The sequence below is a fragment of the Bos indicus x Bos taurus genome, chromosome 5, assembly GCF_003369695.1.
Source record: "Bos indicus x Bos taurus breed Angus x Brahman F1 hybrid chromosome 5, Bos_hybrid_MaternalHap_v2.0, whole genome shotgun sequence".
Classification (NCBI taxonomy): domain Eukaryota; kingdom Metazoa; phylum Chordata; class Mammalia; order Artiodactyla; family Bovidae; genus Bos; species Bos indicus x Bos taurus.
In genome coordinates, this window is record NC_040080.1 from 53,190,284 (window position 1) to 53,213,149 (window position 22,866).

General features: G+C 41.3%; 1 protein-coding gene across 1 annotated transcript in view; it reads left to right on the top strand.

The window, feature by feature from the left end:
• Window positions 1–22,481, top strand: part of C5H12orf42 (chromosome 5 C12orf42 homolog) — a 127,557-nt gene extending 105,076 nt beyond the window's left edge. The window contains 4 exon segments of the mRNA XM_027543436.1: window positions 21,911–22,056; window positions 22,058–22,168; window positions 22,170–22,286; window positions 22,288–22,481. Of these exon segments, the coding sequence (XP_027399237.1) occupies window positions 21,911–22,056; window positions 22,058–22,168; window positions 22,170–22,286; window positions 22,288–22,365 (452 nt within the window). The 3' untranslated portion in view covers window positions 22,366–22,481.
• The last annotated feature ends 385 nt before the right edge of the window (window positions 22,482–22,866 follow it).

The window sequence follows — 22,866 nt, forward strand, 5'->3', positions numbered from 1 at the left end:
ATTGGCTGGTCCTAGAGTGGCTGAACTAACCCGAGTAGAGGTTTGTGGCCATAATAGAGATGAGGAGAGAGAGGAAAATGAACTCTTGGAAAACAAAGGTCTTATTTTCATGGAAATGAATAGAAACTCTGAAGTAAGGATGAGACATATGGAAAAGCATAAAATATGAACAGAACATTTTAAAATAGAAGGTCCTCAGAAACGCTCCATATGGCCCAGCGGTATTTAAGGTAACAGAAAACAGTCCATGGTGCAGCTGCAAATGTTCATTCCTGGGGTTCAGGACTCAGTTCACAAAACTGTACTTTCCACTTTGTCTTGAAGAAGGCTTCCTTTGTCTAACTCCTGGGACTAATTCTTTTAGGGTTAGGGGGAGAGTTAAACTAATAAGTTATTAATTAAGATCTGCAATTTTAATTAATTGTATTTCACTCTTAATGAAGTGATACATTACTCATAAGTCATCATCATTTCTCATCCTTTCTTACTTAAAAGTCAACAGTTATGAAATAGTTATGAGTCAATAGTTATGAAAACTTCATGCAACTTTAGAGTTTATTGAGAGCTTATGGACTCTAAATATTACAGCATAGTAATATTGCAGGGTTTATAATTGAAACATCAATCTAAAAATGATACAGGGCATTAAAATGACATCCCCTAAAAGCACAATTGACATACACCGTTAATGCTAGTCAATGACCATTATTCAAAGAGTCAACAGAGGATTTTCTAGTTTTTGCCATAGTATTAAAAATGATTTGGGGAAATTGATGTGAACATCAAATAAGGTTTGTTATTTAGAATTCTCCATAGACAGTATACATTTCAATATTTTTTTTGCCCTGTAGAAAATAAAGATAATATTTGATCTACCAGGCCACATAGAATGATCACATCAGAGTCTGTCATATGACAGACTTAGCAAAAGAGAGTGCTCCTTTTTAATATCCTGAGTTGGGATGGAACTCAGATCTCTGGATACCAGCTTTGTTTTTTTCTTGATTTGCATCTTCAGCTTGAATTTTGAAAATGAAACGTAATCAAGAGGAAAAAGAGAGAAGTATAGAACCCCACACAAAATTAATAAATCTTTTTCATATATTCAATAGCACCTCTATATTTCTGACAGTGAGCATCAAAAATCTTCCTCTTACTTATTATCCTTTTTAAGTCTGTAATCTCTGCCAGCGCTTTAACCATGCTATTGTACTGACCTTTGTTTCTTCATTTTATGTTGTCTGCACAGTCCTGATCAACTAATTTAATTTTTCCTGGTGCTAAACTGTATTTTTTTTTTTTTTTTGGCCGAGTTGACTGGATGTTTGGCTTTGTGTAGACACAGCCTTACTGTAAGTTGGCCCCTAATTCAATAATTCACCATGAAGACTGGTTTTTATCCTCAGTGTGTTGAACAGGCATCTAATCAACCATTAATTTCCTTTTTGTTGGATGAACATAATAACTATTTCTGTCTTTCTTTCTAATGGGAGACAGAGGCAAAAGGCTTAGTGGCTGCCCTAAGTCAGAAATGAAGATTGTGGAATTCAGCTTTACGAATCCCTATAGTATTTGGGATTGATGTGCCAAGAAAAGACCGGACTTTGGGGGAAAAAGAGATGGAAGAGAACTCATGGATATGTATACCTATTGGGTGCTAACCATTGTGCTAAGTACTTTAAGTCAAACCTAGAGGATTGCTTCTGCTGATGAAGAGTTTGGAAGAGTTTGGGACAAGCCTCTTAATTTCACTAGATCTACTTCTTCATTATCTGTAGAGTGCAACAGATAGAGTGGAACTGAGCAATATTTCATTTTTTCATGATACATAAATGCAATATTTCCAGTAGAAAATGAGCAATTATTATTGTTACTGGCAGCCTTGTCATTATTGTTCCTGTCTTTTGAATTCATTAAGAGGTGGTAATAAATGTTACTATATTTATGAGGATCAAAATTCTTCATAACTCCTCTAAGTAACTTTTTTATAAGTATCCCGTTTATTTAAGAGAAACAGCAGATGAAGCTAATAGCATTCTTATGAATTTAGACATCTGTGATGGAGAGATCAGTTTAAACTTATAAAGAAGCACAGTTTCAGTTAATGTGATATAATAATAGTGACTAGTTTTAGTAAAACTATTTGAAATAGACATGGAGATCAATCAGAATTGTGTTGGTCAGAAAGAGAGGTGTCTTATACATCTAAATTAAATGGAATTTGGGGTGTATCAGGCCTCAAGGAAGGTCTGAACCAGGGAATATGAGCTTTAAGACCCTCCATCTTGTGCCTCTCATTCTCTCTGCATGTCACCTTTATTTTCTCAGAGCAGCTTCTTCAATGAAAGCTGAAAACATGGCCTCCAATAATTTTCATCTCACATGTCACAGCATCCCCTCTGGAAAGGAACTGAAATATGGTCTCTTAGGTCCTAAGAACAAAAACCCATTGAAACAGTCTCATTGTCCAAGCTTGCATCAATTGCATGAACCTGGACCCATCAACTATGGAAAGGAAGTAGGGTACCATCTTGAGTGACTTTGTCATTGTAGTGAAATCTAATAATCACAAGACTCATTCAAACCACTTATAGCCATAGAATCATTGTCCTGAGTGTATGTCTGAATGGACAGACTAAAATATGATTATATGTAAACAAAACATTGCCAACAGAGATTTCTTTAGAATTTCCTTACATACTTAAATGCTTGTCCTTATAAGTTACTGCATTTATTTTGAAAATATTCACTCACAGAGTGCAACATGGTAGGCAGGGTGTTGAATTCAGAAAAGTATAACTATACAGATTCTTCCCTCAAATAATTTATATTTTTTTGTTAAAAAATGCACACTTATCTAAGACTTTCAATTACAGTGTGGTTCATGTCCATTGGGAATACAGGAAGAACTAGAGCCATTCAGAATTCAGGGAGAGGGCTGTGAGCATGAGCAGCAGAGGGAAGCTTCATCAAAACAGTAGTACATATCCTGGGCCTTGAAGGCTAATACACTGTCCCAGGTGGACAGCATTCTACATGGAGGACATTCTAAGTGGAATTGACATACAAAGGGGGAAAGAAGACCTTAATGCCAAAACATGTAGCTGAGTGTTGTCACTGGTATATTATGTATATAAGTACTTTGCCTAGCAAACACCCTTTACAAAGATGGTTTAAGCTGACTTTCTCCTATCCCTTATCTGGTTATGCTTTGTTGTGAAATAATGGAATATGAATTGGTGAGGCTTCTTTGTAGTTGCTCAGTGTCTTCTCTGCTGCTGCTGCTGCTAAGTCGCTTCAGTCGTGTCCGACTCTGTGCGACCCCATGGACTGCAGCCCACCAGGCTACTCTGTCCATGGGATTTTCCAGGCAAGAGTACTGGAGTGGGGTGCCATTGCCTTCTCCGAGTGTCTTCTCTATAGTACAATAAATGTGAATTGCTCCAATGCTGAATCCTTCCTTCATGTGCACAAAAATTTCTTTTATTTAACAGAAACTTGTTATAAGTCAAGAGATGATAAATTCAGACTTTGTTCCAGTTTTGTTATTGAAAGTTACTACTTATGTACAAAAGTGTGTGGAGCACCTTATGAGGGTGAAATTGACATATCCCATCTCTCTTATGAAGTTTGGAGTAATTTTGAAGACAAGTTGATTCAATATGCATTTTCAAGTGTTGAGTGTTATGATAAAGCAAATCTGAAGAATGATGACAACATACAGCAGAAGGATCTGAGCAGATCAGGAATTGTGAAAAACTATGGAGGGAGTAGAAACTAGTCAGAGGAACAGGGGCTGTGGACAAACACCAGATAGCAAGAAACTGTCTAAATGTCAGGAAAGAGTATGAGAGTATGATGCATCCAAGGAACTAAACAGAATTCTCTCTTTTCTTTCTTTCCCTCTTTTATTCCCTCCCTGACTCCTCGCATGACTGTGATAGTAAGGTCAGAGTGAGGGAGCTGAGATATACACTTATTCACTAATCATTCTCTTGATTATATTCTTTCAGCTTCTTAAATAATTTTCAACTTTTACTTTAAAACGATGTTTAATAAGCAGAACACCATATTTCTAGTATTGAACATAGAACAGTTTCTGATCAAGACCATCAAGTAAGAAAGCTTGCTACCTGCTCTTTGCTGTTGTTTAGTCACTCAGTTGTGTCCGACTCTTTTCGACCCCATGGACTGCAGCATGCCAGGCTTCCCTGTCCTTCACTGTCTCCCAGAGTTTTCTCAAACTCATGTCCATTGAGTCAATGATGCCATGAAAGCATCTCATCCTCTGTTGTCCCCTTCTCTCCCTTCCTTCAATCTCTCCCAGCATCAGAGTCTTTTCCAATGAGTCAGCTCTTTGCATCAGGTCGCCAAAGTATTGGAGCTTCATTATTTCATAATGGTTACTAAACCTGCTCTTAGATTTAGTATTAAATGCATGTGCTACCATCTAGTTTTATTCAATTCTGCTGTCGTACTTTATGTAGGTTTTAACCAAGACGCAGTGTTGTCCTCAGTCCCAGACCTTTGAGTTCTTTTGTGCCAGTTGTATTAAACCTTACTGACAGAATTTTCATGAACTTGTTGGTCTTCACTATTAAGAAGACCATTCAAGACTCTAGCTGTTAAACTATGTGATTTCTCTTCTCAGTGTGGAAAGTTATGCCTTTAAGAAGGAGATGCCAGTTGGTCTAGTGATTACATGTTATTAAATTAATATTTTAATTGGGTTGCCTGATTATTCTAACCCCCTGTGGCCTGGAGGTATATTCCTTAAACACAATCTCTCGCCATAATGTCTGCTGCTTCAAAGAAGTGAAAGGAGATTTGTTAAGAGAGGAGATCATCACTCAAGATCATTGCCTCGTTGGTGTCAGCTGTCAGACTAATACATTTATTTGGACAACAGTAGTTTCTGACAGTTTATAAAGTTCTCTTTCTCGGTTGTGAAATATGATGGATGTGCCACACCAGTGACCTTTACACAAGGCCACATGTTAATATTCAGGACCTTCCTTTTGTTGGCCTCAAACAATGGCTGTCATTAAGAAAGCTTGGTTTGCCAATATGCCCTCTGTTAGGATGCTGGACTACTCCTGATTGGTCACTAGGAAGTATCATGTGCCTTTGATGGAAATGACATGGAAGATGTATGGTCGAAGTGCTGTGCTCAGCACCACTGCTGTGCAGGGGAGAAAACCACTATGACCCAAATAGCCCTGCCTTCAAACAATGTCGCACCAACCAAAGACAACATATTGGGAAGAAAAATGCTTGTAAACTGCGTGTGTTAGAAGATGTATTGGCCAGACGGCCATAGGGCAATCTTTGAACTATTGAAATCTTTAGAAATATTGTTTGGTTCTGAAACAATACTTACAAACCTAATTAATCAAGCATAGATGGTTTATTTTCAGGCTTTCCACAGTGTGTTGCTTTAATGCAAGAATAGGGTCTGTTGGGTTCTTTTTGCTGTTTCACAGAGGCATGCAAAAACTCAGCATGGGCATTCATGTTCATACAAGTTGAAGCTCTAAATTTCAAAATAATATCTACATACATCTCTGGTGATCCCTTCAACAAAGGCCAGGGTTGGGGGTAGCCTGGATTCCTTTTTCAATTGTTTCTGATTCTATGTGTGACTTTTTCTTCCCACCCTTCTTAATGTTATTCATCAGCATCATTTAAGAAAGATCATCATTCCCATTGCATTCTCTGGCTTGAGGGGAAAACACGTTTGCATTTTTTCTTATAGAATAAATACAATAAAGGGTTTCTTTCCTGAATATGTGCCCTTGAATGGTGTGATTTAAAATGTTTTCCAGTCTTAGTATCTCATTTTAAAAGGGTCACTGAGAAACTGCACATTCTCATGGGGGAAAGGGTGAGCAACTTAAAAACCATTTCATGTAAGAAGGCTGGGGTGCCATCTGGAGTGTTACATATAGGCAGACAGGTAGCAGAAGCCCTTTGTGTCTCAAGCAAGCTGTGGTTGAAATAGCTCATCATTCAGATGAAAGAAATGTCCAAGTACTTGGTTGCATGCAAAACAGTGCTTGGCCAGAGTTTTAGCAAGACATGAAATATTACACTGGGTCATGGCCGTTGAATTGCATGAGTACAATCCCCAAGGGTCAATTCCTGGTTATTTATTTAGAGGCAAATTATTGACTTTGTGGATTATCCATGTGCTCCCCACTGTGTCCTCCAGGGCTATGCCACTATGTACCAGCTGGTTAGAATACCAGAGGCAGGAGAAAGGAAAGGGGTGGAAACTCAACCCACAATCACATTGCTTGTAAGCAATTCAGATTAAAGATGTGGTGGGAGGAGAGATGCTATTAGGAAAATGAAAAAATTAAAATCACTATGCAGTCTTGTTTTATACCCTCCAGAATGGCACACGTTGAAAAACACAACAAAGTAACAGCAAGTGTTGACAAGTATGTGGAATAATGGGAAGACTTATACACTGCTGGTAGGAGTTGGTAAAACCACTTTGGAAAACTGTAATATTGAAGACATGGATACCCTAGGACTTGGCCATTCTACTCCTAGAGAAACTAGAGTACATACAACAGAGGACATGTATGAAAATGTTTATAGCAACCTTTTTTTGTAATATTAAGAACAAAACAAAAAGAAATTTCATGCATATACTCATCAGTAAGGGAATGGATGAATAATTTGTAGGTATTTGTATAATGAAATTGAGTTGGTCTGTGGCTATTTGTTGGAGAAGGCAATGGCACCCCACTCCAGTACTCTTGCCTGGAAAATCCCATGGACAGAGGAGCCTGGTAGGCTGCAGTCCATGGGGTCGCTAAGAGTCAGACACAACTGAGTGACTTCACTTTCACTTTTCACTTTCATGCATTGGAGAAGGAAATGGCAACCCATTGCAGTGTTCTTGCCTAGAGAATCCCAGGGAAGGGGGAGCCTGGTGGGCTGCCATCTATGGGGTCGCACAGAGTTGGACACGACTGAAGTGACTTAGCAGCAGTAGCAGTGGCTATTTGTTTCCTTTAAACAATATGTATATGTCATCTATGGGCTTCCTAGGTGGCTCACTGGTAGAGAATCCATTTGCTAAGCAGGAGACATGGATTGATCCCTGGATTGGAAAGATCCCCTGGAGAAGGAAATGGCAACCCACTCCAGTATTCTTGCCTGGGAAATCCTATGGTCAGAGGAGCCTGGTGGGCTATAGTCCTTGGGGTCACAAAGAGTTGGACACAATTTAACAACTAAACAGCAGCATATGTCACCTATACTCTTATAACCATGATATTAAGTTATAAAATGTGAAATTCCATACATATAACAATTTTTATCCTACAAAACAGCAATTTTATATGGTAACATAATGTTTCCAAAAATAAAGTAGTTAAATAAAAGATGTTTCATGCAATGAAAAATAACCTCAGAGACTCACACAATTATTAGGGCTAGAAGATACTTTAAAGGTCATTTTAATTCTTCCATCACTGAAGAAATCAAGGCCTTCAGACAGTTATTCAATGGATCCACCAGAAACCAAATGTAGTGGCTCTCAAATTATACCTCATGTTTAAAAAATTTAAAATCAAAATATTTGGACATGCATCTGTGTCCCTTGTCTGAAGACTCTATGATTCAAATGCAACTGCATAAGGTGGATGGTGTCATGGGAGAAGGGGAAGTGTATCTGGATGCACCTGGGTGACCTTCCAGTATCCTTTTACCTGAGGACTCTGATCCCTTGCGTCCTTTTACTAGAGGAAGAGAGGTGGTTGAGTGACATCAGGAGAAGGCACATCCCTCCCCCAGAAGGCAGGGAAGGCATCCTCTTACTTAGAGTCCCTCAGCTAGGACAACTGCCTGCCCCTCTTGTGGTCATTTCATCCTCCCGCATCCCTGGCAGACATCTGTAATTTCCCTGTAGAGTGAGACACAGTCCTGGAACTCTTAAAAAATTGATGCACAGAGGGGTGCTGGTGCCCAAAATGGAAGCTTCTTAGTAGAGGATATGACACTAGAGTCAGAATGAATGATTATGGTGAACTGAGCAACATGGACTAATCCTCGAGGAAAGACTTACCTTGTTGCACCCAGGCAAGTCTGAAGAGAGGGAGGATGGAGGGGGATAAGGTAGACAGAATGAATAAAATGAGATAAACTCTGGTTGAATGAAAAGGTATTATTTTCCACTTGAGTTCTTATTGCTGAAAGAGTCCATTTAGGAGCTACAGAAGGAAAGGAAGAACATTTTCCAACAACAGCAACAATAATAATAGCATCTAAGGCTTACTGAGTACCTCCTATGTGTCACATAGGGCTCTAAACTCTTGTTTATTAACTACTTTAAAATCTGCACCTCAACCCTAAGTGGTAGTTATGACCATTACTGCCATTTTGTGAATGGGAAAACTGAGGCACGGGGCACTTAAGCAGGTTGACTTACGCAGCATAGCCCGGAAGAGGTGAACCAGATTTGATCCAAGAAGTCTGGGCTCAGAGCTTGTGCACTTGGCCTCTAGGCACTACAATGGTCAGGTCAGGGCTTGATGCCTTCAGCCTCCTCCCATCCACCCCTAGGGGAAGTGGTGATATTGAGGTGGCAGACTTCATTCAAATCCACTATGTGGTCTAAGAATACTTTAAAAGCATGTGTCATTAGAGTTTCTAATATTAAATGAAGACCTAGTTAAGGTTTAGGTTTGATGTTAGTTGTATAGGAGATGGGTTTCCCTGGTGACTCAGATGATAAAGAATCTGCTTGCAATGCAGGAGACCTGGGTTCCATCCCTCGGTTGGGAAGATTCCCTAGAGGAGGGGATGGCAATCCACTCCAGTATTCTTGCCTGGAGAATTCCATGGACAGAGGAGCCTGGAGGGCTACAGTCCCTGGGGTCACTAAGAGTCAGACATAACTGAGCAACTAACACACTTTCATGCAGGAGACGAAATAAATTATTTAGCCTCTATTTTGAGCTTCCCAGGTGGCTCAGATGGTGAAGAATCTGCCTGCAATGTGCAAGACCTGGGTTTGAACCCTGGGTTGGGAAGATCCCCTGGAGAAGAAAATGGCAACCCACTCCAGTCTTTTTGCCTGGAGAATCCCAAGGACAGAGGAGCCTGGTGGGTTACAGTCCATGGGGTCTCAAAGAATTGGACACAACTGAGTGACTAACACACAAAACCCCTATTTATGCATACAGTTCAGGGCAAGATGAGCTTTGGGAATGAATTTCCCCTGGATTTTTATTTCTCCTTCTAGGACAAGTGCCTCTAGTCTCTTCATAACATGCTGGAGTTAGAAGCCCAAGAGAGCAAAAGAATAGGTCAGGGATGCAAACACTTAGAAGTTCTGTGTTGAGGGGGAAATGCCAGCAGCAGGTGTGAGGAGTACATCACCCTGCTCTGTGGCAGCCCAGAGGGGCGCAGCATGCAGGGGGCTACCACAATTGTTTTTTCCCAATGAATAGAAAATGAATAAATCTGCATTTTTCATGATGTACCGTGAGCTATTTCGCAGCTCAAGAAAAAGATGAATTGTTTCTGTGAAAAAATAGCACTCAGCTCTGAGGTTTATCTTATTTGCCTTGAAATCTCCTGTCTGCCACAATATTATTTCAAGAGAAATAGCAACAGATGGAACACCTGTGCTACAGCTTAAGAGGCAGAGTTGCCTACACATTGAAAGAACCTGCTAAACTTGAATGTCAGGAAGAATTTCTTAAGATGAAAAACACCCAAAAACAAGTAGTTGAGAAAAGTAGGGTCTTTGCATCAGTGAGTGAGCGTGGGGAGAGGTTTGGGTTAGACTGTGGGCTTTCGTGGGACCTGATTTCAGTCAGCAGTCCTCAGGCAGGGTACTTAGCCTAAGGTGCCCTGCCTTCTTCTGCACAGAAGTCATGCTGCTTGCATCAACTGTTGGCAAAAGCATGTCCAGAAAAGTGATCAGTGCTCACTATTTGCAAGCTGTTGCCATGGACATATGTATCCCTCCCTTCATTAAGCCACTTTCCTGGTGGCTCTGTGGTAAAGAATCAACCTGACAATACAGGAGACACAGGTTTGATCCCTGGGTCAGGAAGATCCCTTGGAAAAAGACATGGCAACCCACTCCAGTATCGTTGCCTATGAAATCCCATGGACAGAGGAGCCTGGCAGGCTACAGTCCATGGGGTCACAAAGTGCTGGACACAACTGAGCGACTCACCACTTCATCAAGCCCAGTTTACGGTAGTCACGTTTCTTCTTGCACCACTGGCATTGATGGGGCAGTAGGAAAAAAACAAACTCCTTCAAAATCTAAGACCTGTGTCCCAACCCCAGCTTCTCTGGTGCTTGATTCATGGTATAGACAGATGGTTACTCTTCAACCTCAGGTTCCTCCTGAGTGAATAAACTGAAGAGTTGTGGTCTGAATCAAGTGCAAGATTACTGGTGTGAAAGCAAATAGCATAAGGAATATCTAAGCTGTAAAGTAGCAGATACTTCTGGTATCTGTCATGAGGACTGTTCACAAAGATAATGCTTGGAGGAGAGAGACATCCCTGAGGTCATGGCTCTAGCTTGTTCATGAATGTTTGGGATGTGTGCAGTTTGTAACAGTACCTGACACTTATGATAACTGAGACTGATGGCTCTACACATCATAATCCCCAAGGGGCTTACTGACTACAAGACTGGGACCCTGGGACGATGTGTTTGTATTTTTCAGAGCCTGCCAGATATTGGTGCATGAATGGCTAAGACTGGGAAATACTGAAGCAGCCTCAAGAGCCAAATAACATAACAAAGAGCACTGGAATTTCAATCCTGAGCAATGGATTTGGGCTCAAGTTCTGCCACTGTCTTGGTAGGGAGATTTGAAAAATTGAAAAAAAATAAAGACAAAGCCATTGGAAATTGCAAAAGGCCATTTCATTTCTATCAACACTCTCTGGTTGTTTAAGGCCCAGACTACTGGTCATTTCCAGATTTCTCCTGGAAATCTGGAATCAAGCTGGAATCAAGATGGCCAGGAGAAATATCAATAACCTCAGATATGCAGATGACACCACCCTTAGAAAGTATGGCAGAAAGTGAAGAAGAACTAAAGAGCCTCTTGATGAAAGTGAAAGAGGAGAGTGAAAAAGTTGGCTTAAAACTCAACATTCAGAAAACTAAGATCGTGGAATCCAGTCCCATCACTTCATGGCAAATAGATGTGGAAATAATGGAAACAGTGAGAGACTTTATTTTTGGGGGTCCAAAATCACTGCAGATGGTGACTGCAGCCATGAAATTAAAAGACGCTTGCTCCTTGGGAGAAAAGCTATGACCAACCTAGACAGCATATTAAAAAGCAGAGACATCACTTTGCCAACAAAGGTCCATCTAGTCAAGGCTATGGTTTTTCCAATAGTCATGTATGGATGTGACAGTTGGACCATAAAGAAAGCTGAGCACCAAAGAATTGGTGCTTTTGAACTGTGATGTTGGAGAAGACTCTTGAGAGTCCCTGGACTGCAAAGAGATCAAACCAATCAATCCTAAAGGAAATCAGCCCTGAATATTCATTGGAAGGACTAATGCTAAAGATGAAGATCCAATACTTTGGCCACCTGATGTGAAGAACTGAAAAAGACCCTGATGCTGGGAAAGATTAAAGGTGGGAAGAAAAGGGGACAACAGAGGATGAGATGGTTGAATGGCATCATCGACTCAATGGACATGTGTTTGAGTAAGCTCTGAGGGTTGGTGAAGGACAGGAAAGCCTGGGGTGCTGCAGTCCATGGGGTCACAAAGAGTCAGACATGACTGAGTGACTGAACAGAACTGAACTGGTGAAAGTTAAAGCGGCTCAGTTGTGTCCTACTCTTTGTGACCCCATGGACTATATAGTCCATGGAATTCTTCAGGCCACAACACTGGAGTAGGTAGCCTTTCCCTTCTCCAGGGGATTTTCCCAACCCAGGGATTGAACCCAGGTCTCCCGAATTGTGGGCAGATTCTTTACCAGCTGAGCCACAAAGGAAGCCCAGACTACTGGTGGTTCTATTCAATTCAGGCAGCCTGGCAGTTGTATCATAGAGGAAACCTGAAATTCATGTAGGTGAAACTGGGAGGCTCTGAGTTTCTGTGCTGAAGTCCATTTTGCCAAAAATCAGCTGATCAATTGAATCTCAAAATGATGGATTCTGTTGATGTGGGTAACATTTTGCCTTTGTTGTGGTGCCTTAGTGTATGATAGGAGTTCAATGAATATTGGTTGAAGAACTAAACAAACATAGTCACCAGCTGTCTCAACATCATATAAGTTGACTTTGACAATTATTCCCTATATAAAACTTGCTTATTTTCCTTTCTATCTATCTATCTAAATGTGCCTTTTTATGTAGCAAATACAAAATTACTTACTTGCCTTTATGATAAGCAGTGAAATCTCTGATGCAGAGGTAGTGAGACTGAGGGCCCTGGTGGTATTTAAACAGAAGTGAGTGATGATGGATGGTGAGAGTCAGCCTCAGATGACCTTTAAGTTCTCTTTCAACCCATAACTTCTGGAGTGTGAGGGTGCTTAAAGTGCTTTCAGGCCTTCCATTCTGTTCTTGATATTTGAACAAAAGAAAGAGGGCAGATCAAACGCTGTGGGTTCCAAGGTTGTAGATTTTCCTTTGGGATCAACAGTCCCATAGCTATTGTTTTCAAAGATTCTAGAAGTTTCTCTGCATTTGGGAAAGACTAATAGATTTGTTTACCATTTCAAATTCTGGGCTTTATGATGAAAAGGATGAGACAGTTAAGACTAAAATGAAAAGCTGGGTCTTCCTAAAGTGTTGGAGGAAGTTGAGACTTCTAGAACTCTATAGTCCGCTTAGGCACAGAGCTTGCAAACAAATCCCCAGGGCTCCAAGCCAAGTATTTAACAAATCATGTTCTGAGTTGAAGATGGTATGAGAGGAGGTAAATGATGGTGTGACTTTCATAGGGCTGGCTGCAGCTCAAAGATGCACACTGGTGGCCTGTGGTGATTCAAAAAGCAGGTGTTATGTGGAATCCAAACCATACATTTTTCCAAATTGAGTTACCAACATTTAAAAATCAGAAGCTTTTACATATATAAAAAACATATGTCTGCTTCTCCTGGAAATCCAGAAAAATCTGTCTTCACTGGGCCCACATTCCTTCAGGACAATAAAAGAAGGTCTGAGAAGTGACTGCCCCTTCTGATGGAGTATACTCCCAGGGTGCTCCCCTTGACCTCGTCTCTCATTCCTAATATTATCTGTGGGGCCTCTGGAGGCATTTCTTTTGATTCCCTACTGAAGACAAAGCTGTGGTTTATGAATGCTGTGTCCTGGTACCTAACATGGTGAACGTCTTTGCCACTTGACTGAACCTTGAGCACAGGGAATGCAAGTCTTTTTAAGAGTTGGTACCCTGGGAGACTTCTCTGGTGGTCCAGTGGTTAAGATCTCACCTTCCAATGAAGGGGGCATGGGTTTGATCCCTGGTCAGGGAAATAAGATCCCACATGTCTCAAGGCCAAAAAAAAAAAAAAAGTAAAATATAAAGCAGAATCAATATTGTAACAGATTCAATAAAGACTTTAAAAATGGCCCACATTATAAAATCTAAAAAAAAAGAATTTTTTTTTTCTTCCCAAAAGGGAGTTGTCATATCCTGGCACAGTTTCTGCCACACAGTAGAACCAAAGAAATCCAGTTCATTCCTCTCTCCACTCCACACTTCCTTACCTCTTAGGTTTTATTCTTTCCTATTTTCCAAGTCTAAACAATTTTTTTTTTCAGTGAAAAGGGCTGCTGTTAATAATTATTCTTAGATAACACATGTGAGTTGGACCCTTTGTGGGTATATTAGTTTCCCAGGACTGTCATAACAAAAACCCCAAAGTGGATGACTTAAAACAGAATCATTATCTCACAGTTCTGGAGGCAGAATTGGAAATTCAGGTGTCATCAGGATTGGCCCCCTCTGGAGGTTCTAGGGGAGAATCTGTTTCATGTCTTTCTCTTAGCTTCTGGAGGATGCTGCAGTCCTTGGTTACCTTGGCTTGTGGCTACGTCACTCCACTCGGCCTCTGCCATCACATGGCATTCTTCCTGTGTGTCTGTTTTTTCTTCTTATAAGGACACAAGTCACATTGGACTAAGGCCTTAACACTAACAACCTCAGGATTTTGCTGATGGTTTAGCAGATAATCTGTCTGCAATGCAGGAGACATAGGAGATGCTGGTTTGATCCTTGGGTAGTCGGGAAGACCCCTGAAGGGGAATATGGCAACCCACTCCAGTATTCTTGCTTGAAGAATCCCATGGACAGAGGAGCCTGGCAGGCTACAGTCCATAGATTCACAGAGTCAGACACGACAGAAGAGACTTAGCACAAAACACAGCAACCTCATCCTGATTTGACTGTATCTACAAAGACCCTTTTAACAAATAATGTATGTTCACTGATATAGAAGGTTAAAACCTCAACATATCTTCTTGGGGGACTCAATTAAACCCATAAGCTTCAAACTAGCTTGCTGACCTGAAAAAAATAGAGCCAATAATTCTATTTGTTAGATGAGGTTCTTATGAGGCTAAATGACCCGCGTGCCCAGGCTCTCATTCAGCACCTGCAGCATAGCTTGACCTCAGTAAAAGCATGGTCCGTGTCTTTTCTTCCAGTCCACGTGTTTTCTCTCCTCTTCTTCTCTTGCTTGGGCACCTGGATCCTTGGCTTCTTTGTCATTTTGTTTGCTCAGGAGAGAAACATGAAACAAACAAAATCCATCCATGACTTGATTTCATCCTTCCTGCCATTAATTTAGTAGGTGGTATCGAAGTGTATTCCTTCAAAATAGTTTACCTTTTATAGTATTTAGAGAAAGGATTCAGTCTCCAATGGCATATAGAAGACTGCTCTACATTCACCAGTACAGCACCCCCCGGGCCTCCTGCTGCCAGTATAGCTTCTTTCAAAGAAGAAAGCCTTGGAGAAGTGAGTTCCTCCCCAACACCACCCAGTGAGTGGGAAGAGACTCCACTCATCTTCACTGTCAGGCAAAACATGAACATGGGAGCCAGAGGCACACCCAAACGGACCTGGGGTAGTTTATTTCTAGAATAGTGAATGACAAAAACGTGTATTCAGGCCCACTTGGTAAATCCTATGCACCTGGAGGCCATAGGGACACACATCCAGGGACCAATGAGACTTCAGAACCTACCCTCTTGCCGTTCTAAGGGAGATTCTGTCCCATTGGTTGAGTATCAGTTCGTGGTTTCTGTTTTTCACCTCTTTTCATTTGGCCATGCTGCTGATGCTGCTAAGTCGCTTCAGTCATGTCTGACTCTGTGCGACCCCATAGACAGCAGCCCATCAGGCTCCCCCATCCCTGGGATTCTCCAGGCAAGAACACTGGAGTGGGTTGCCATTTCCTCCTCCAATGCATGAAAGTGAAAAGTGAAAGTGGAGTCACTCAGTCGTGTCCGACTCTTATCGACCCCATGGACTGCAGCCTACCAGGCTCCTCTGTCCATGGGATTTTCCAGGCAAGAGTACTGGAGTGGGGTGCCATTGCCTTCTCCATCTTTTGGCCATATTTTGCTTTTAACTTCAATAGAAACAAGCAAAATTATTTGACTCAATGGCAGATACTGTTCTAGAACATTCTATAAAAACTGTAGTTGCCAAGTTTTCATGGAAATCCACTTGTTGCCATATATTATATTGGAGGAGAGAACAGGTGTGAGCTAATGACACATGTTTGATGATTCAGTTGTTGTCTAATAATGGTGATGAGGGCAATTATCATCATCAGCAACCTAGCCTCTCACCACATGCCAGATACTGTGTTGAGCATTTCACATTATTTCATGAAATCCTCATATAACTCTCTTGGGCAGTTAATGTTATTATCCCCACTTTACAGATAAGGAGGTGGTACTAGTGATAAAGAACCTGCTTGCCAATGCAGGAGTCATAAGAGACGAAGGTTTGATCCCTGGGTCTGGAAGATCCCCTGGAGGAGGGCACAGCAACCCACTCCAGTATTTTTGCCTGGAGAATCCCATGGACAGAGGAGCCTGGTGGGCTACAGTCCATAGGGTCACAAAAAGTCAGACATGACTGAAGTGACTTAGCATGCACGTACACACAGATAAGGAAGGTGTAAATTCATAGCACAAGTTAATGTGTATAAAAATTAAGTATAAAACTGCATAATAGGATGAATGAAGAAGGACCAGAAAGAATAAGCTTTGAAATCATGGAAACCTGAGCTCAGAACCAGAAAGACTTGACCTCAAATTTCTGCTGTCTCCAGTTTCAGTTCTTTAGCTGTGATCAAGTCCCATAAATATTCTTTGAGCCTGGTATTTTCTGTAAACTGACAATCACTGCCTTGATGAGATGTTGTTGATATAAAATTCCCTGAACACAGCAGGGCTGACTAAATGGTGGTTGTGAGAATAGTGGTGGTGTTCTGACTGCAGGAGAGGAAATGTAAGCAAACAACGTGTACCTCAAAATATTCTAGAAAATGTCATGTAGAATAAGGATTAGACTCATTTTATGTAGCTCCTTTATGGTTTTATAATGTGCTGGTTTCTGCTATACAACAAAGTGAATCAGCTGTATGTATACATATATCCCCTCCCTCTTGGACTTCCCCAGCATCCCATCCCTCTAGGTCATCACGGAGCACCATGCCGAGCTCGCTGTGTTATGCAGCAGGTTCCCGCTAGCTGTCTGTTTTACATATGGTAGCGTATATATGTCAGTCCTAATCTCCTGATTCATTCCCCCCTGCCCTCCCCCGACTGTGTCCACAAGTTTGTTCTTTACATCTATATCTCTATTCCTGCCCTGCAAATAGGTTCATCCATACAGTTTTGTAGATTCCACATTTATGAATTAACATTAGACATTTATTTTTCTCTTTCTGACTTACTTCCCTCTGTGTGACAGACTCTAGGTTGATCTACATCTCTGCAAATGACCCAATTTCATTCCTTTTTATGGTTGAGTAATATTCCCTTGTATGTATGTTCCACATCTTCTTTATCCATTCATCTGTCGATGGACATTTATATTGCTTCCGTGTCCTGGATATTGCAAATAGTGCTGCAATGAACATTGGGGTGCATGTGTTGGTTTGAATTATGGTTTTCTCAGGGTATATGCCCAGGAGTGGGACTCTTGGGTCGTATGGTAGTTCTATATCTAGTTTTTTTGATAAGCTTTCATACTATTCTCCATAATGGCTAAATATTAATTTATATTTCCTCCAACAGTACAAGAGGGTTCCCTTTTCTCCACACTCTCTCTAGCATTTATTCTTTGTAGGTTTTTTTGATGATGGCCATACTGTTTTTTAGGTAACTTTATGGGTTGATTTTAATGCAAATATTTGTACAGTTTTTTGGAATTGACCAATTGAAGAGAGATTTTGAGAGCCTTCTTTGAACTAGGGGATAATGTCCTTCCTGGGCTGTAAATTGTAAGGTTGGTTCTGGGAGACTTCCACCAAAGATGTTGAGTCAGAGATTCTTCTTTTCTGGGAGGATGGGCTTGATGATGGGATGTTAAGGATGCTGGCTAGTTAATACACTTTGAGCCTTATGTATATGGCAATATAATAAAATCTGAATATGCATCTGCAATTATGGTCCATATGGGTACCTTCTGAGATAAGAACTGCTATCTCCCCATGGCTTAGATGAGGTACTAGAGGCTTATAGAGATTCTGTTACTTTAGGGAGGGAGGAGCCAGGATTCGAGCCTCCATTCTGACTCCAGGTCAGAGCACTCCTATTTTAAGATTCTAAATACGACACTAATAGCACTTGGGTACTGAGCACCACAAAGAAAGTTGAGCGCTGAAGAACTGATGTTTTCAAAATGTGGTGCTAGAGAAGACTCTTCAGAGTGCCTTGGACTGCAAGGAGATCAAATCTCTGATCAAGGGTCAGAGGACCCTCTGATCAAGGGTCAGACTGATCAAGGAGTCAATCCTAAAGGAAATCAACCCTGAATATTCATTGGAAGGATTTATGCTAAAGCTGAAGCTCCAATACTTTGGCCATCTGACGCAAAGAACCAACTCATTGGAAAAGACCCTGATGCTGGGAAAGATTGAAGGCAGGAGAAGAAGGGGACAGCAGAGGGTGGGATGGGTAGATAACATTACCAACTCAATGGACATGAATATGATCAAACTCTGGGAGAGAGTGGAGGACAGAGGAGCCTGGCATGTTACAGTTCATGGGGTCCAAAGAGTTGGACACAACTTAGCAACTGAACAACAACAGCAACAATTGTGCACTTACTATGTACTAGATGGTTTACATTTTATTATATTTTTCCCTCAGATACTTGCTTAGTTTGAAGAAATGCAAAGGCTTCACAGGTAGCTCAGTGGTAAAGAATCCGAGTGCCAATGCAGAAGACTTGTGTTGGATCCCTGGGTAGATAAGATCCCCTGGAGAAGTAAATGGCAACTCACTCTGGTATTCTTGTCTGGAGAATCCCATGGACAGAGGAGCCTGTTGGGCTACAGTCCATGGGGTCTCAGAGAGTTGGACATGACTGAAGTGACTGAGCACATACGCACACAGTTCAACACCCACTGTTGGGAATGCAATATGCATTTGAAGTCTGCATATCTTTTGAATTTGCCAGTGATGCCTTTCAGTTCAGTTCAGTTCAATCACTCAGTCATGTCCGACTCTTTGCGACCCCATGAGCCACAGCACACCAGGCCTCCCTGTCCATCACCAACTCCCAAAGTTCACCCAAACTCATGTTCATTGAGTCGATGATGCCATTCAACCATCTCATCCTCTGTCGTCCCCTTCTCCTCCTGCCCTCAATCTTTCTCAGCACCAGGGTCTTTTCCAATGAGTCAGCTCTTCCCATCAGATGGCCAAAGTATTGGAGTTTCAGCTTCAACATCAGTCCCTCCAATGAGCACTCAGAACTGATCTCCTTTAGGATGAACTGGTTGGATCTCCTTGCAGTCCAAGAGACTCTGAAGAGTCTCCTCTAACACCACAGTTCAAAAGCATCAATTCCTCAACACCCAGTTTGCTTTATAGTCCAACTCTCATATCCATACTTAACTATTGGAAAAACCATAGCCTTGACCAGATGGGCCTTTGTTGACAAAGTAATGTCTCTGCATTTTAATATGCTATCTAGGTTGGTCATAACTTTCTTTCCAAGGAGTAAGCATCTTTTAATTTCATGGCTGCAATCACCAACTGCAGTGATTTTGGAGCCCCCAAAAATAAAGTCTGACACTGTTTCCACTGTTTCTCCATCTATTTGCCATGAAGTGATGGGACCAGATGCCATGATTTTAGTTTTCTGAATGTTGAGGTTTAAGCCAACTTTTTCACTCTCTTCTTTCACTTTCATCAAGAGGGTCTTTAGTTCTTCTTCACTTTCTGGCATAGGGTGCTGTCATCTGCGTATCTGAGGTTATTGATATTTCTCCCAGCAATCTTGATTCCAGCTTGTACTTCCTCCAGCCCAGCATTTCTCATGATGTATTCTGCATATAAGTTAAATAAGCACAGTGACAATATACAGCCTTAACGTACTCCTTTCCCAATTAGGAACCAGTCTGTTGTTCCATGTCCAGTTCTAACTGTTGCTTCTTGACCTGCATACAGGTATCTCAAGAGGCAGGTCAGGTGGTCTGGTATTCCCATCTCTTTCAGAATTGTCCACAGTTTATTGTGATCCACACAGTCAAAGGCTTTGGCATAGTCAATAAAGCAGAAATAGATGTTTTTCTGGAACTCTCTTGCTTTTTCCATGATTCAGCAGATGTTGGCAATTTGGTCTTTGGATCCTCTGCCTTTTCTAAAACCAGTTTGAACATCTGAAAGTTCACGGTTCATGTATTGCTGAAACATGGCTTAGAGATTTTGAGCATTACTTTACTAGCATGTGAGATGAGTGCAATTGTGTGGTAGTTTGAGCATTCTTTGGCATTGCCTTTCTTTGGGATTGGAATGAAAACTGACCTTTTCCATTCCTTTGGCCACTGCTGAGTTTTCCAAATTTGCTGGCATATTGAGTGCAGCACTTTCACAGCATCATCTTTCAAGATTTGAAATAGCTCAACTGGAATTCCATCACCTCCACTAGCTTTGTTCGTAGTGATGCTTCCTAAGGCCCACTTGACTTCACATTCCAGGATGTCTGGCTCTAGGTGAGTGATCACACCATTGTGGTTACCTGGGTCATGAAGATCTTTTTTGTATAGTTCTTCTGCATATTCCTGCCACCTCTTCTTAATATCTTCTGCTTCTCTTAGGTCCATACCATTTCTGTCTTTTATTGAGCCCATCTTTGCATGAACTGTTCCCTTGGTATCTCTAATTTTCTTGAAGTGCTCTCTAGTCTTTCCCAGTCTATTGTTTTCCTCTATTTCTTTGCACTGATCGCTGAGGAAGTCTTTCTTATCTCTCCTTGCTATTCTTTGGAACTCTGCATTCAGATGCTTATATCTTTCCTTTTCTCCTTTGCTTTTTGCTTCTCTTCTTTTCACAGCTATTTGTAAGGCCTCCTCACGTAGCCATTTTGCTTTTTTGCATTTCTTTTTCTTGGGGATGGTCTTGATCCCTGTCTCCTGTACAGTGTCATGAACCTCTGTCCATAGTTTATCAGGCACTCTGTCTATCAGATCTATTCCCTTAAATCTATTTCTCACTTCCACTGTATAATCATAAGGGATTTGATTTAGGTCATACCTGAATGGTCTTGTGGTTTTCCCCACTTTCTTCAATTTAAGTCTGAATTTGGCAATAAGGAGTTCATGATCTGAGCCACCGTCAGCCCCCAGTCTTGTTTTTGCTGACTTTCTAGAGCTTCTCCATCTTTGGCTGCAAAGAATATAATCACTCTGATTTGGTGTTGGCCATCTGGTGATGTCTTGGGTTGTTCTAAATAACTGAGCCATCTGCATGCTATTCAAAGTCCTTTAAAAGCTCATAGAAAGTAATTTAAAGCATGTAAGTTATCTTAATACACTACTGAAGAATTAGATTTTAATTTGCATAGGTCAATGGACAGGATTTCTTACATAAAAATGATTTTTTTTGCCCTTGTTACATGGCATGCAGGATGTTAGTTCCCCAACCAGGGATTGAACCTGTGCCCCCTGCAGTCGAAGTGGGGACTCTTAACCATTGGACTGCCAGGAAAGTCCCCTGAAAATGATTTTATATGTATGACATATATTAAGATTATATATATATATATATATATATATATATCTACATACAAATGCATGCATGATATATATATATATATAAATAAAGAAAAAATCAAATCTATTATTAGTGTATATGTATGTATTGTGCAGAGCCAACATCAGATTAAAACACTTTTAATTTTCACATGGTTTGAGCTTTCTAATAAAACTCATGAAGTAATTGCCTCTTGGATTTTAAATTGTCAGTCATAGTCTAAATGGGCTGTAAAATTGTTTGTTTTTCCATGATCTCTAACTCCAGAGTAATTTCTATTCAAAGCCTTTCCCCAAATTTCAAATATGAGGCTTTATTTTAGTCACTCATTCTTCCCTCTCTTTGGAAGTTTTGAATTGTTTTCCTTGAAATTAAAAGTTTTAGGAGGATTCTGTAAAAATTATTTTGGGGGGAGGAGGTTCTTTCAAACAATAGTAAAGGAATGGATAGCACTTTATTTTCTTAAAGAAACGTGGGAAGCACATGAGCGTAACGTCAGGGGATTAAATTTTTTTCTCTCAGCTTGTTACAAACGTCGTGGATTTCTGAAACATCCAGTTATCAGGAGAGTTTTCTTTTCCTTTCCTTTTTTTTTTTTTAAGTTTTAGCGGGGCGGGTAAATTCCTCACACTTGAGCGCCACCCCGGCTCTTCTTTGTCTTCCAGGTCTTATTCTGAGGCCTTACGCTGCCATTGGCCTCTTCCGGAGAAGCCAGACCCCCTTTGCTTCGCCCAAAGTCTCCTGGAGTTCCTCAGAACTGGAGTTGGGGGAGAAGACAGCAGCCCCAGTAGGTGCACCGACCTGCAAGCCTAGATTCCCAAAGCCGGCTCCCAGGCGCGCCCGGAAATCCAGTCCGAATAGGCGCAGTTGCCATGGCACCAAAGATGCTCCCCAAGCATCCTCATTCCCCCGAGGAAAAACGGGCCCGGGGCAGACGCCTCCCTCCACAGTAGTCTGGCAGGAGCGCCCCTTCCAGGATTCACCAGTACTCCTACCCATCTCTTCTCCAAGAGGTTAATCAAGGATTGCTCCTCTTCCCCACTCCCGCCCACCCCCTCGTTTCCATACGGTTTGTTCACAGGCCCCTCCTAGGCCGGGGGTGAATGCTCACTTACACTGACCGCTGCGAGGGAATTGTTCGGTGAGTGCTGCCTATCTTCAAATCAATGCCTGCCCAGAACAACAGAAAGGGCCTCAGATGTACTGGTTTCCACAGAACCATTGTCAGGCTTCACAGAGGCCGTTTTGAACCTAATAAATAATGTCAAAAGTCTCTATCGCAGCCCAAAAATGTTCCTTTTGAAGCATTTCTAATAGTATTTTTGTTCTGCGGTGTCTCCCAGTGTCACAAAGAATTTGCACCTCACAATGGGGATGGGGTACATCGCGTGCCACTTCAGCATGTGCCGGCAGGGATGGGCCCGACCCGGCTTTGTTCTGCTCTCGCAGGTAAAGGGTTTCACTTGCCAACTTGGGCTTCAGTTTAAGGATGTTTTCTAAGGGCCTTTTGAATCTCTAAACAGAGGTTTGGAAAACATAATTGAATGTCTGTAATTTAATAGTTAACATGAAATTTGATTACTCCCCATGTGCCTAGGGGAGTTCTTCAGGCTATATTAAG